The 15,407-nt window shown below is 31.4% G+C and overlaps 1 protein-coding gene across 1 annotated transcript in view; it reads right to left on the reverse strand.

Annotated features, from left to right (window-relative positions):
* LOC132748281 (cadherin-23-like) overlaps positions 1-13,114 on the reverse strand; it is a 35,980-nt gene extending 22,866 nt beyond the window's left edge. Inside the window, exons 1-13 of the mRNA XM_060737854.1 lie at positions 12,934-13,114; positions 10,127-10,194; positions 9,346-9,426; positions 8,740-8,918; positions 8,445-8,501; positions 5,310-5,399; positions 4,838-4,930; positions 2,859-2,990; positions 1,650-1,781; positions 1,369-1,447; positions 1,068-1,186; positions 611-817; positions 140-304 (exon numbers count right to left, since the gene is read on the reverse strand). Of these exons, the coding sequence (XP_060593837.1) occupies positions 140-304; positions 611-817; positions 1,068-1,186; positions 1,369-1,447; positions 1,650-1,781; positions 2,859-2,990; positions 4,838-4,930; positions 5,310-5,399; positions 8,445-8,501; positions 8,740-8,918; positions 9,346-9,426; positions 10,127-10,181 (1,389 nt within the window). The 5' untranslated portion in view covers positions 10,182-10,194; positions 12,934-13,114. The remainder of the gene's footprint in view (positions 1-139; positions 305-610; positions 818-1,067; positions 1,187-1,368; positions 1,448-1,649; positions 1,782-2,858; positions 2,991-4,837; positions 4,931-5,309; positions 5,400-8,444; positions 8,502-8,739; positions 8,919-9,345; positions 9,427-10,126; positions 10,195-12,933) is intronic.
* Between the last annotated feature and the right edge of the window lie 2,293 nt (positions 13,115-15,407).

Genomic DNA, 15,407 nt, shown 5'->3' on the forward strand with positions numbered 1-15,407 from the left:
AACTAATTGATACAACGCTTCAAAATGATGTAAGTAGGAAAATGTTAAAAGTGTTTGTATGACTAACATCCCAACAAAACTAGTGTCGATATTAGCCTTATCTAATTATTTTATTGATATGAGTAATTGTTAAACATACAAGAAAGGTGATACTCTTTATCGTCTCATAATCAAGTAGGTTTGTGTTGTTGACTCTAATTAAAGCTGAACCAGACTTTGGGATGGTAGAAGGTGAAATGATGAAATCATTACATGTCGTCCTATTTGGATAGGATAGGGATAATGCCATCCTTGCGTTCTCACCCTACACAAAATTAAAAAAATAACTTTTTATCTTTTAACAAGCAAACTGCTTTTATATAGATTACAATATATCTTTGAAAAGGTAATAAATGGCAATATAACAGTAAACACTAATAAAAGAATCGAGTAAGGTCGTGGGAACATACAATATCGAATGGTAAAAGCATGTTTATGAAACATATTTTTATCGGATACGTATAATGTTCGACCAAATATTTTGCATAGCAATTTTGAGAAAAAAGTTTGTCGAGTAAAAAGAATATAAATACTTAAACAGCAAACAAGTTAACGTGTTAAGAAGACTAACCTGATCTGCATCATATATCATGATCTCAGCAGGGGATAATAGCGTGATAGGAACGTTCTTTGGAGTATTTTCTTGGATTGTAGCGTTATACGTTGTGCTTCCAAATTTAGGTAGATTATCATTAATATCCTCAACGGATATCGTCACATCTGTGATCGCTGTTGTATTTCCAAACTGCTTGTTCGGGTCATCGTCTATTTCTTGGGCCTGTTCCAAGAGGTTCATTATATGTTTTTGCATATGGTCGGTGGCACAGGAAACAATATTTAATTCTATCTGTCACATCATTTTACTTAATAAACTAAGTACAAACAATAATTTTTTTCCTTATCAAAAAAATATTTGCGGTAATTCGCTATAAACACGTTGTATTTATGAATTTTCATATGAGAAAAATTCAAGCAACAAAATATGAACAAATATAATTATCATTTAATAGAAATATTGTAAAGCTTACCAGAACATTTAGAATACACACGCCAGACGCATCGTAAACATCTCCTGTATCCCTGTCTATGTTAGCTGTTGTTTTTATGTCACCGTTCTGATTTATTTCAAACAACGATGAACATGTCCCTTGAAAATAATACCAACTAGGATATGACATTTATAATATTTGTGTATAGCATTGTATTTCTTCGATTTTTGTGAAATTCTAAATAAAATATCTTTCAATTCCAAAGTCTCTTCACGAGTAAGACATCATTTTAATATTGTACTTTAAATAATTTGACAGTGTTACAATTTTAATAACTTACCATTGAGTATAGTATAATTTACTCTATTAGGAACACCGGAGTCTCCATCCGTTGCAGTTACCGAGATAACAGTGGTATCCTGAATATAAAATGTCATCGGTTGAATTGCATTGATCTAGATATAGGTGTCAGAGTTTCAAAATAGGACAAATATGTAGTTTTTAACTTGGTAGAAATGCATTTGTTAACGAAACAAAACGTTTAAGGGCATGTGTTAATGCGGAAGATTCTTTTGAAATTGAGAAGATAACTTGGGTTACAATTTAAAGGAGTCTTATTACCACAGAAATGTTCTCTTCTACAATTGTGGTCCTGTATGGAATTCTCGTAAAGAACGGAGGTGAATCTTGTACGTCTAAAACTCGTATAATCAGATCTCCAGGCTCTCCCGTTCGCCCATGTCCATTTTCATCCTGTTATGTCCGAGTAAATGTAAAAACAACTCGATTGTTAAAATAGAACTTACATTCGAATACATTATATAGTTTTTTCGTCTTTTTGTTACATTTATCGTTCTTCTGTGTAATTTGTTTTAATATACTGGCTTTGCATTTTAACACACATGAATTAAAGAATAATTTTACCGATGTACTACACATGGATTCACGGAAGATACAGTGTGATGAATTCGGTAAAGTTAAAATGTTCTCTCAACTGCGCCTCTTTTTATTTCCAAAGCACTTAACGGTTTGTGACAAAAACTGATTATTCCGACAAAAGCTATATTCAAGTAAGTATATAGAGGATATTTGTTTGTTTTGCATGTAAGATTGAAATATAATTTCACTGAGTGAACACCAGATGCAATATTTTCACGAGTGGCGTTGCCACGAGTGAAAATATAATAGCTGGTGTTCACGAATGAAATATATTTCTATCTTATATGTAAAACAAATACATTTTCTTTTTATTTCATGCTTTTTAAGTGATTTTAAGTACTTTTTACTGATTTTGCCGCGTAACGTCGCGCATTCTCCTTTGTGAGGTCATCACATCATGACGTCACATCATCAATTTTGAAATATAGTTCTGTTAAATTTCTCTAATTTTGTAAAACTTTTAACATGATGTATGGTAACATCACTTCCTTTTCCTAAAGAAGCACAATTTATGTATGACGGCATTTATTTCTGCCTGTTATTCCATTTAGTTATGATTTTCTTTTCATCCGCATTCGGATATAGTCCGGCTACAGTGAAAATTATATATTATAAATTTCACTAGTGGTTTATCATAATATAATCATCTGATATATTACAATAAAACACTGGAAAGTATGAAATAAACTTACTTCAATGAAAAGAATTCAAATCATTTCTGTTTGTTAAATATTTCCTTAATGCATGTATCTTGTATTTATTAAATTGCATTCTAATTTTTTTTAACAAAAATAAATATTTAATTGTAATCTTTAATCTTATATCTTATCTTTAATATCTATTCTTTAATTGCATAATTAACAAAGATTTACAAGCCTTATTGATGCTTACCGTCACTGTAATGTTGAACTGGTAATAGCTGTTTGTCTCATAGTCTAACTCTTTCCCCTCACTTAATTTAACAACTCCTGATATTGAGTCCATTTCGAACATTTCATTGTATGCAATGGCTGTCGAGTTCGACTATCAAATACAAAATGAACTTACATATAATATATAAATATATATTTTGAATATCCTGTAAGAAATAAAAATTGTTTGTATAAAAGATACAGATGTTATTTGCTCATTTGTATACGTAATTCAATTAAATATAATTATTTTACATGTTTACATATTTTTTATTGGTAGAACAATTTTAATGATAGAGTCTAATTTTGGATTCTATTTGAATTTATCCAGTGAAACTTGATTGTAGTAAATAAAAAGTAAGATTACCTGTGAAGTCGCCTGAAAAAAAACAAACACAATATTTTACAAAAACTTAAAACAAATACATAGATATTGGTGTTTAAATTCGCGGGGTCGTAATCTTCACTCACATTTTTTCCACACATATATCTTAGCTATTTTAATTTTAATTCAAGTAAAAGTTTATACTTATTGTGTATGGCATATTTGTTTCTTTACATTGTCTAATAATAGTCATGCTTTTTGTCTTTTGATATTTTCTGATGAAGAAAAGAGATAGCCAAAGGAATTTGTAATGACCTTGTTGGAGTGGTTGCTATTGTAGGCAATGGTATTTAGGTTTTAAATGTAAATCATAACACTGGAATTGCAACTACTATTACAATTTATATCAATATGTTTCACCTGGTCTTGCAACACGCTAGATTTAATATCAAATGCATATGAAAATAGTGATACAAACATTGATAAATCAAAACTTATTTCAACAAATCCTCAAAACAATACTTTGCAAAATTTAGCAGGTGTGTATCACTTTGTATTGACAAGATATTTATATACATCTAAACTTTAATACTGACCCTCAAATTTTTAATATTAAATAATAAATATAAATTGGTAATCAAAATGAAAACTCTTGTCAGGTCTCTACATAAGCGTAGTTTATACCAAGTTTGAAAAGATCATCTCATTCCTACCTTTAGTTATTAACTTGAAGCCAGGTTTCTATTTTTAGTAAGAGTGGCATTGACCTAGATCCTATGGGTCCAAAAGCAGTACCAAGTTTTTGTTGTTTGCTTAGTTTGAAAAGATTATCTCATACTTAACTGAAGTTATTGACCGGAAACCATTTTTTTTTATTTTTAATATCAGTGACATTGACCTTGACCCTGGGGGGAAACAATCCCGTGCAAGTTGTCTACAAATATTTCCTTTAAATTCAAGTTTGATTCTAATTCCTCTCTCCATTTATTTGCCGAAACAAATTTTCTAAAATGACCTGGACCTTGACCTAATAGCGTCACTAAAGCAATTTCAAAGGTGGTCCCCACATCAGCTTGCTATATTCCAAGTTTGATTACAATATCGCAATCTAAACTCTAATTATTGACCGGAAAGATGTTCTATTGTTGATAACAGTGACTTTGATTATGTACACCACAGGGTGGGGAGTAATTCAAAGCGAGATATCCAGAAACGCTTGCCCAATATTAAGTTTGAATACAATATCTAATTCCTAACTCTGGTGATCGGCCAAAATCATTTCTATATTTTTAGTAACAGTGATCCCCCTATGGGGACCGAAAGCGGTACCAATTAAGGTATCCACATGAGCTTGCAATATATCAAGTCTAATACATAATCTCATTCTTAACTCTAGTTACTGAGAGGAAATTATATGTTGGACAACCTCTTCTACCGCCCGCCCACTATTCGCCTATCTAATAACTAGGATTTTCTAAATAGAAAACCTAGTTACAAGTATATAATAAAATCTTCAGGAAGCAAAACATATCAAAATATTAATATGTACACTACTTTCTGCATAAGCAATTTCGTCCTACTTGTTTGTGCATGACCATGCGCTGGTTCTTTAACTAACACACAAAACTAACTACCTTCATAGCATACCGCAATCCAGTTTCACCGTTGCTTCCAGAGTCGGCATCAGTTGCGGAAATCTGAGAGAAGGTCTTATCGTTTCCAGGTCTCTGAAGATACATATACGTTGTTGATTTGTGTATGGATTTTTTATTGATTTTTTTATAGCATCTATTTTTTTTTTTTTTTTTATATTTTAGTAAATCTTATTTGTAAGTTAGTTGGTAGAAATTGTAAGATAAGCCGCTGCAACTTTTTAAATATTTTTCTATCTCATGAAAACAAAAAAGTCAGCGGAGACAACATTAGCTTTTGATTAATCATATATTTCTTAAGGAGAACAGTTTTCGAAATATCTTTTTCAAAACAAAATATACTTATAAGAGCACTAGTTGTATCAAACTGAGACTTGTGTTAATTTCTGACTTAAGAATGTATTATAAACTTTTCAGTATCAGTTAAGAAGTGATTTTATAGACTTGAACCAACTTCAGATATTCCCCATGTGTATGATCGTGGATTTAGAACTGGATCATTGTCGTTTATGTCATTGATATAAAGCCGCGTTTCAGCAGAAACCTATGAATAAAAAAGAGAGAATGCGTCAATACTGGTCATTTTCTCAAAACATTTTATTAATAATGTATCATTTTCATTTGTATTATCACAAGAAAACATTAACAATAATTGTACTGATATCGTGAAAATATTCTTATTCATGCTTTTATAAATAAAATATGTTAACTAATGAGAACTGGATTTTATTGTTCTTTGTGTATGCACATAGGTGTTCGGCGCGTTGATTGGTCACTACCACCCCCCCCCCCCTCACCCACTTTACAACCCTCCTACTACTCAAAACCATATTAACTGCAGTATTTTTCATTTGAAACATGTTTTAATATTTGATATATGCTTTTAATTCAATTACCTTCATTTCCCACAAAAAATAAAAAATTTATACATAATTATTATATATTTAGTAATGGTATGCAACTCGCCGCTCAATTTGTCAGCATTCATCCTAATATGAACTCCATAACTACAACATTTTTTCACCAATTTTCAATATCTTGTTTCCAAATGGTAGGGAATTGATTACTCTTAAAGGAAATAAAGCTGTAATAACAATCATTTCAAGTTTTAAGAAGATAATTATGTTATCTCGAAGTCAACGCAAGTGTAACCCGACAGACACCTTACCGCTGGGTTTTTGTCAAAATTACCCGACTAAACTGCAGTTTATTCGAAATGAATGAAGATTTTTTTGTATTGGGTATATAAATATGATCAAATTATATTATTATTTGTAATAACTGTTCAATCAAAACATCAACATTGAGAAATGTTGTTAAAAAGTGATCAATTTTTTCGGCGCCGCCCCCACCATCAAAATGGTACATCAAGGGGTTGCCAGAAGGCGGATGTGCCCCAAACTGCTTGGGGTTTGAAGGGGCGGCTGTACCCCTCATCGCCAAGAAAAATTTAAACATTTGACAGGCTAAAAAAGGCCTCAGGTCGATCGTAAGGTAACGTGTAACCAATGCTGAAAAGCCTTTTACTCTATCTCAATCAATTGAAAAGTTGCAGCACTTTGAAATCAGTTTTGATGGAAAAAACAATGCAAAATATTGTTGTTGTTTTTGGGTTTTTTTTGGCAATTTTGAGACGTCTCCCCGTTGCCATGGTAACAGGAAATTTAAGATTGAGCATGCTGTTACAGAGGCGCCAAGTTTAATTAGTATTGAAGGATTTTTCATAGTTTCATAGCAGTTTGAACTTGTAACAGGAGGCTTTTCAAAAAAAAAAAAAGGCCATTTTTCACAATATGCTCATGAGGTAAAGGGTTTATCATATTTATTTATTATCTTTAAGAAAAATATAAGCGCTAAATTCAAGAAGCACCAAAAATGGCCCCATCTTAGACATTGATAAAATCCTAAATATAGTACAAGGAGCGTCAATTGGTAGGTAGTTGGATATTCGAATAACCAACTACTTACTAGATGGTAGTTGGTTATTTATAACCCCTAGTTTCCTACCAGCTATGAATTATTGATTGTTTGTCTGTTGTTTGTCTGTTAATATAAGTAATAAAACAATATTTTTTACATTTTTGCATCTTTTAAATGTCAACATAACATCATTTTCATCTGATATCTTTCGACTATATTAAAGTTTTACACGATTCATTACATTTTCCGTGTATGTATAACTCTTTAAGTAGTTTCCCTATCTTTGATATAAAATGCTACTATGCTACTTATCAAAAAACAGAAAAAGGAAAAAGACACCCCCCCCCCAAAAAAAAAATTAATAAAAAAATCTATTTACAAAATTAAAATTATTTTCCGTTCTATATGGTCAGCTTATTTGTCAGCAGTTAAGAGCCGCCCAATCAGATACAAGAGCATGTGTACCGGAAGGAGATAGTCGACAATGCGATAACGCGATGGCGACGATGTGATAGTGCCATGGCGACAGTGCGATAATGCGACAGTGCGATAATGCGATGACGACAGTGCTTCGCATTATAACACTGTCGTCATCGCTTTGTCGCACTGTCGCCATCGCACTATCGCAGTGTCACATTACAGCCATGTCGCCATCGCACTATCGCACTGTCGCATTATCGCACTGTCGTCATCGCATTTTCTTGCATGTCAGACAGGATTATCTACCGTTTACACCGGTGCTAGAATAATAATATCTGTCATATGTTGCGGTTCGGACCGGGATATCCGTCCCGAGGGGACCCGCCCATTGGGCGGTAACGAGGCTTGCCAAAGATATTTTTTCTTGCATATTCTGCCATATTATTTCATATTTAAAATGGTTTACCTCAATATGATATATGTTCATGGAAATTAAAGTCATTTCATCCATAACTATTTTCTTACAATAGCGTATGAACTTACAACTTAAATAACAACGGCGAAATGACGTCATCCTAAGCACATATTTCCCTTCTAAAATGACGTCATTTTAACGCGGTTCATTCATAAAGTGCGCTAAAATGACGTTGTTGTTTGGCACGCGACTCATCTGGCACCCCCTATGCTAGATGGAATTTCCGGCATGGGTAAAACTCACAGAAACGCCAGTCTGCTATGCAAGAAAACTCTGTCTTACACCCCCACCCCCATGTAAGACAAGTCGCGTGCTTAAATGACGTCATTGACGCGCGCATTTTATGAATGAATCGCGTTCTTAGGATGACGTCATTTTTCCGTTGTGAATGCAGTTGTATGTTCATACGCTTCTATAAGAAAAAAGTGCGTAATGAGAATATCAGTTTTCATAATGTCTGTTCCGAAAATATTTGACATGCAATATGCAAGAAAAAGAATCAAACACCGGCTGTTGGTACAGACGGGAATATCTAGCTCTCACGTAACTGTTTAGTGGAAACTCGGCAGAGACTCGTTACCGCCGTAAACAGTTACCCTCGTCATTGCCAAACTCCTCACAGTGATTACCTCCCTTTACAGATTATAATCACTGCCTTCACAGACGTCACATGATGATGAAAGTCACATGACGTAACGTCGAAATTTAAATGTAAATATAAAATAGAAAATGGGAAATGGAGAAATAAATGATACATTATGAAGATGTACTTACGACATTATTTTTTAGATCTGTAACAACAAATTCAAGCACGACAGTACCACGTCCTGGCTAAAATTTGTAAAATTTGTGATAAACAAGATTGTGTGTATGATAATGTATGAACTAAATAACTAAATGGTATGACTTTATTTAATTTTGTAGGCTTAATGTTTGTTAAATGAATGGTGGAAGTTTAGCTATCATTTGCTGAAGAAGTGTTAAAAGAATTGACATTTTTTTAAACAACACACTTTAATTGATTGTCATTTATAAAACTTAATATTTCGGCTTACAAATATAAACTCACCAATCCACTTTGCTTCTCGTCTCGGTTTAAAACTACTTCTGTTAAAACTTGAACACTGATGTTACTCCCATAAGTTTGGTTTATTGAAACCAAACTTAAAGTGTCGAATCCTATTGGTTGAACTGTAACTCTTTCATCTTGATCTGACGAAGTTGCAGTAAAAGTAAACAACACTGTACCTGGGTGGAAAAAACAACAATATAATATTAAACATCGATAAATTATAACAACCGACAACTGTAAAGAACTGCAATATTTTTTTTTTGAAATTTACAACCAGGTGGGTGACTTTGAGTGTTTACTTTACCTTAAAAATAAAGTAACAGAAAAAGTCTATTGCTATTACTATTTCATTTGATATAACTGAATTGAGCCGCGTCACGACAAAACCAACCAACATAATGGCTTCCGCGCAGTCTGATCAGGATCCATGCTGTTCGCTATCAGTTTCTCTACATGTAATAGTGTTTGTAAGCGAACAGCATGGATCCTGATCAGACTGCGCGGATGCGCAGGCTGGTCTGGATCCATGTTGGTCGCAAACCCAATATGTTGGTTTTGTCGTGACACGACTCAATTATTCTCTATGAAGGAGTTTATAATTACCATTGTCAATGCCCTCATCAAATGTTACATAAGACGGTACTCCACTCACAGTTGGTGCTCGTCCCTGACACCGACACTGACCTGTGAATCATAATACCATACTGAATTTATCGATGATGAAGCTACTTAAAGATACATTAAGTCTGAGAAACGATTTTTTTAAACTTCTTTGGAAAGAGCAAACATAAGTATTATAACATTAGATAATGTTTTAGACCATATCAGATGCTTGTTACCTGAAAAACACCGCTTATTTTGAAATTATTTGCCATAAAAGTAACAAAATGTAAACAAAGAAGTATTGTGACTTTCGTTCAAATACTAAATCATTATAAATGTAACTGATTGCCAAAAAAGCAATAGAGATAAAAGTGGTCAAGATAATTGGTAAATGAGTAACCTTTTGGAAACTATAGAAATACATCAAATATAAAAAAATGTTTTTGTTAAATAAAAATTAAAGAATTTCTAAGGCATTTTTGTTGGGGGGAGGGGGGTCGGGGGGCATTTTCTGTGACATGCAATTTAATTTTGGCTGGATGGTATATATATTTGAAAATTAAGACATATTATACATCATCACTTTTCAGAAGGAAGAGATTAGTGAAATATGAATTAAAATACGGGACAATTAATTTCTTTTATGTCAGATTATAAAGATATTCTTTGGGCTTGGCACAAGCTATGTTATTTGGTCTTTAAAAATTGAAAAAGAATGTAACACTAATCATAGTAAAACACTAAAACCAACGGAATCTGTTTATGATGGTAAGATACTCACCTATCATATTCATTATCACTATCGTATAAACAACTAATCCTGCCTGGTATTTCATATTCTTTTTAAATCTAAAACAGAACAATAACAAATATCTTACCCAGCATGTAAAAGTAGATGGGTAAAATAATTTTATCATCAAGAAACAATGACATATTAAGAATTTATCTCTCAGATTTATCAATAAACTTTATAGTGCAAGACTATGTTGCTGTAAGCTGCATTTTGTAATATCAAAGTCCAATTACAAACTTTTTGAACGTAATAATAATAATAATAATAATAATAATAATTATAATAATAATAACGATGACGATGATGATAATGATGATGATGGAGGTGGTGGTGGTGTTGGTGGTGGTGGTGATGATGATGACGATGATGATGATGATGATGATGATGATGATGATGATGGTGATGATGATGATGATGATGATGATGATGATGATGATCTAATTTTCCTGCTTAATTACTAGACCGATTAAATTCGAGGAGCTACGAGCCCATAATTGGAAAATGACGAATAAGGCTATGTAACACTGCTATGTTACATTTCGCATCGCACTTTAGCGTCCAACGCACTTTGGGGTCAAAAATAAAAATAATGATAGAAAGTTTTCGATTTGGTTTGTTATGTTGTGTAGGGTCACCCGTTGCCGAGTGATTAAGGTTGATTTTAACTCACTTGCCCTTCATCACTGAGGGTTCGAATCCTGCCAGGACTTTGTCATTCTTTCATGTAGAACAGCTATAAACCAGCTTAAGGAAAGTCGGTCTAAAATAACGCTCAGACGCGCATCTGAGGTCTTTCTTCACCAATAATGCTGAACAGGCTCCATATGTCCTTAACAGTGTTGGTGCGACGCAAAACACAACCCAAAATATGTTGTGAAGTTAACTTTTTTATATGCGTTTTCGATATCTACGTTCAACATTTACGGTAAAAAATAGTATTATAAAAGATTTAAATGCGTTATTCATATCTGACTGTGATAAATCTTGTAAAAGACACGGAACTTTTCAATTTAAGTCACTTGATGTGGGCTTGATGTTAAATACATTACTATGTTTAAAAAGATATTGAGAGAAGTCGTCAAATAAGAGTTTTCTATAATAATTTGAATAGAAGATATGAACACTACAGTTTTTAACAATATGGAATAGTCCATTGCTTAAACAATCAACCCATAAATTTGCAAAGCTGTGATTTTAAAAAAAGAAAATAAAATGGTTTTCAAAACATTTTTGTTTATTTTTGGTTGTTACAAAAAAACTATTTGTGTTTTTTTGGTTTAAATTTCGAAAAATTTTTATTTGTTAATTTTAAAAAAATTTGAATTTTTTTTTCCTAAACCCTACAACGGGTTTTAAATAAGTCAAAATTTCTCTGAATTTCTTTTTCGAGAAGTTTTTGGGTTATGAAAAAAGGTTTAGAACAAATATTGGTTTTAAAGATTATTTTTAAAATTTTAGGTTTCCCCCCAAATTTTGATGCAATTATTTTATGAAATTTTTTTGTATAGGGGAAAAATGGAAATATTTTTCAGAGGGCAGGAATTTACCCCCTGTTGTCAAAAACAATGAGTAGAAATTTTTTCCCCGTATTTTTCCAAAAATGATTTTTTTCGGGCTTATCTGTTATAAATAAATTTTTAAATTAAGAAATTTGTCAAAAAAATTTTTAATCGACTATAACCTTGCAATCGAAATAGGTAGATATCAAGGAAAGAAAAATGCAAAATAAAATGCTTTATGAGTGTAATAGAAAACGAATTTCATTTCTTCCTTATATGTCCAAATTAGTATGCCTTAGGAAAACAATATCTTAAACCATATTTCTGAAGATGGCTTACATGTTCTATTAAAATTAATATAAATATAAATTTTAATGACACGCCAATATTCTAAAGAACTTATAAATTTATTTGAATATTTATTTTAATTGAAAAAATGGACCTTAAGATTTTAACTTATTAAAGCACGTAAATTTGTATCATTATTTTGTAAATTGTTTAAACATTTTATACTTCTTTTACATGTTTATCCCTTTCGTGTGAAAATCTATGCTTATTATATGCTTATGCTGTATATTATGCCTAATACAGATTGTGTTATGTTATGATTAAGGTGTCATACATTAAACAATGTACTTTGGATAGCTTATATTAAACTGCTTGGTTATAACTGACAGAGAGAACCAAAGGTATGTGATGGCAAATATGTAAATTAGGAAGTGATTAATTTTCTTTCCAAAAACACATTTACTTAATGTACAAATTAAATGCACAAATGTTTGAAATATCAAATACTGACATCAATTTATTTTTGTTAATGTCGGGTGTTTCGACATTTTTTGTAATCTTAGGGCGGGCAAGAAGGCTGTAATATAATATATCAATTTTCAGTTGAAAAAAGAGTAAAATGGTTTAATTAATATAAAAAATTGGGTTAAAATTAAACAACTTTTTAAGGAACACATGTTACATAACTGACAACGTTTGTAAATTATAAAATGTGCTATTATCAAATAACTATCCCGGTGTTAAGTTAAACACATAAACAATCAGATACATAATATTATTTATATTATAAAGAGATGTGTGTTGTGTGTCATAGTTAACCATACCGCACCGTGCTTAGGAATAAATTAAACCAAAGTTAAATTCAAGTGAACATTATGGTCTTGTTTGAACCTGGGATTACATTATACATAGGCGACGTTATTCCATAGATGAAAACAATTTTTATGGATGATATTTATAAATTTTACGAAATAAGTGAAATAAATATAAACACAATGAATGAAATACCTTTTTTATCCGTTCTAATAAACTGAAATTCAAAATTAATACTATATTCCGTGAGCCACGCCCTTTTTTAATAACCGCGCTTTTTTGCCGCCTAAAGAGTTTTCTCACAGTAATGTTAATTTCACGTAAATAGTTTTTACTCCATTTTTCAAAATTTTCACCGTATTTATAATGTTTGGGGGTTTTAGTTGAAGGAAATTTAAATGAACCAAAGGGTTTAAAAACCCCTCATGAGTTTCGGTTTATCACGGCTTAATACAGGGGGGGGTTTTTATCCTCGTTTAGTCAAAAATGGGTTTTCTTTTAAATTTTTTTTATTGATTGGAAATTAATTGATAAGGGGAAATTGGGTCGGGTGGGGGTTATATAAAAAGGAAAAACCCAAAAAATTTTAAGCAGTCCCGCCCTATTTGGGTTTTTTTAAAAAAATATCTTTTTTAAATTTTTAAAAAATTTAAACCCAATGAAGTCGTCAAAATAAAAGGTATTTTAATACAGTTTAAAGATTATGAATCATAAAAAGAAAATTTTTGGGGCCCTGCAAAAATTTTGACTGAAATCAATTACTAGAAAAATGTTTTTCTGGTTACCCGGGAAGGACCGGAACATTTACTGGTTTCGTAGTAAACCCAAAAAAATCACCCTGATATTAACAGTAATTTAAAAAAATTATGCAAAAACCATAAACCCTTTAAGAAAAGTACAAAGGCAAATAAAAAAAAAAAAATTATTTTACCGTTTTTGTAAAATGTTTTTATTTTGGGGGAAATATTTTAAAAAATAAATAAATTTTACAACCCTTAAAAGAGCGTCCCTCTTGGGAGAGCCAAATTTCCCCTTTTTAAATTCCCAAAGGAAAAAATTTTAAAAAATATCTACCTTTTTAAAAAAAACCTCTCAACCGCAACCCAAAAATAAATTTTTCAAATATTTTTAATTTTATATTTTTTTCCCTGAAAATTCATTATCTTTTTTACGGGGCTAAATTTCACTCATACAAAATTTTTTTAATGTTTCAATGAACAAGCCCAAAAGAAATTATTTAATTTTTTAAGTAACACTTGATATATTAATAAAGATAAAAAGGGTTTTTTTATCCGATGAAGAGTACATCACATCAACATAGTAAAGATCATATAACTGCTTTCCAGCTTTAAAAGTAGAGGAAGACCTTCAATGACCCTTTGTGAATTATATCAAACACAAGCAAGAACCTGAGTAGAACCACCAACGTTCCTTTCGCTAACTGGATAGCTCTCTCACATGAAATAATTTGAAGACGATGGCGCGGATGTGAGAGACAAGTAGTTTGAAGCCAACGACCTCAACCACTCGGCCAGGGACGCCCCCTTTAGTTAAGAACTACAATACTAACATAGAAAATAAGAAAGAAAACATGAGTATATGCATATATACAAATGCATGTAAAATATGAACATGAAGTGTAGATAAAGCACATAATTATTTAAGAAAGAAATATTACACATGAACAAAATATTATTGCGAAAGTCAACATTGAGGATTTGTTTATTAACTATCTTTACCATCACATATTTCACTGAATTATTTATTTATTGTTATCTATTTATTTATTTATTTATTTATATTTTTTTATTTATAGTAAAATATTATTAAAAAATGTTATATTAAAATCTTTAAATGAATTCAAAATTTACAAATGAGTTCAAAAATTACAAAATAGATTAAATGCTCACTGTGTACAGACACATTGAACGCCTTTAATGAAAACCTCTTTAGTAGTTGTTTGTTTTTATAAACATACATGTATATATATAATACCCATGTTAAGCTATCTAAATGGAAATTTACAATCTTAAAAATGCATGCACATGCATCGATTGATAATGCGGGCTTTTTTTTATACCCGTTTCGTACCATAAACAGAATAGGAAGTGAAAGTGTAAATACGCATGTATATTAGGTAGATAACCTTTAGTTTAAGGTCAAAATCGCAGCAGTAAATTAATCATGTGACAGCGTAGTCAGGTATTTGAAGATTACGACTATAAAATCTGTCCCTTGTTCTACTCTGGTACAAATAAATCAAAAAAGCTCTTAGCTACCTGTTTAAAACCCCTCCATAGATAACATAAGGATGTGTCACAACGAATTAAATACGTTTGACATATTTCTTTATTTGCATGCCACATTAATATATGTTTAAAACACGGCAAAATAAGTTGTCAGTGATTCTCAATAACATACATCTAGAGCATATGCCCACAAAAAGATATAATGATTGTATAGGGGGTTTATAAAGTGTCAATGAAAATATGATTGTTTTGTAAAAATGTTCATTAGGCTCGTAAAATGTTAGACACTGTAAGTTTCATACAAAAAAACGAAGGAACAAGTTTTAGCCTATTCAGTATAATAAATGTATCTATAATTTTGAAACGCTGCTGTATATTTCCAGGGTATCAGCATAACAATTTATTGTACATTGTACAATA

The sequence above is a fragment of the Ruditapes philippinarum genome, unplaced genomic scaffold, assembly GCF_026571515.1.
Source record: "Ruditapes philippinarum isolate M1 unplaced genomic scaffold, ASM2657151v2 ctg3947_1_1_1_1, whole genome shotgun sequence".
Taxonomy (NCBI): Eukaryota; Metazoa; Mollusca; class Bivalvia; order Venerida; family Veneridae; genus Ruditapes; species Ruditapes philippinarum.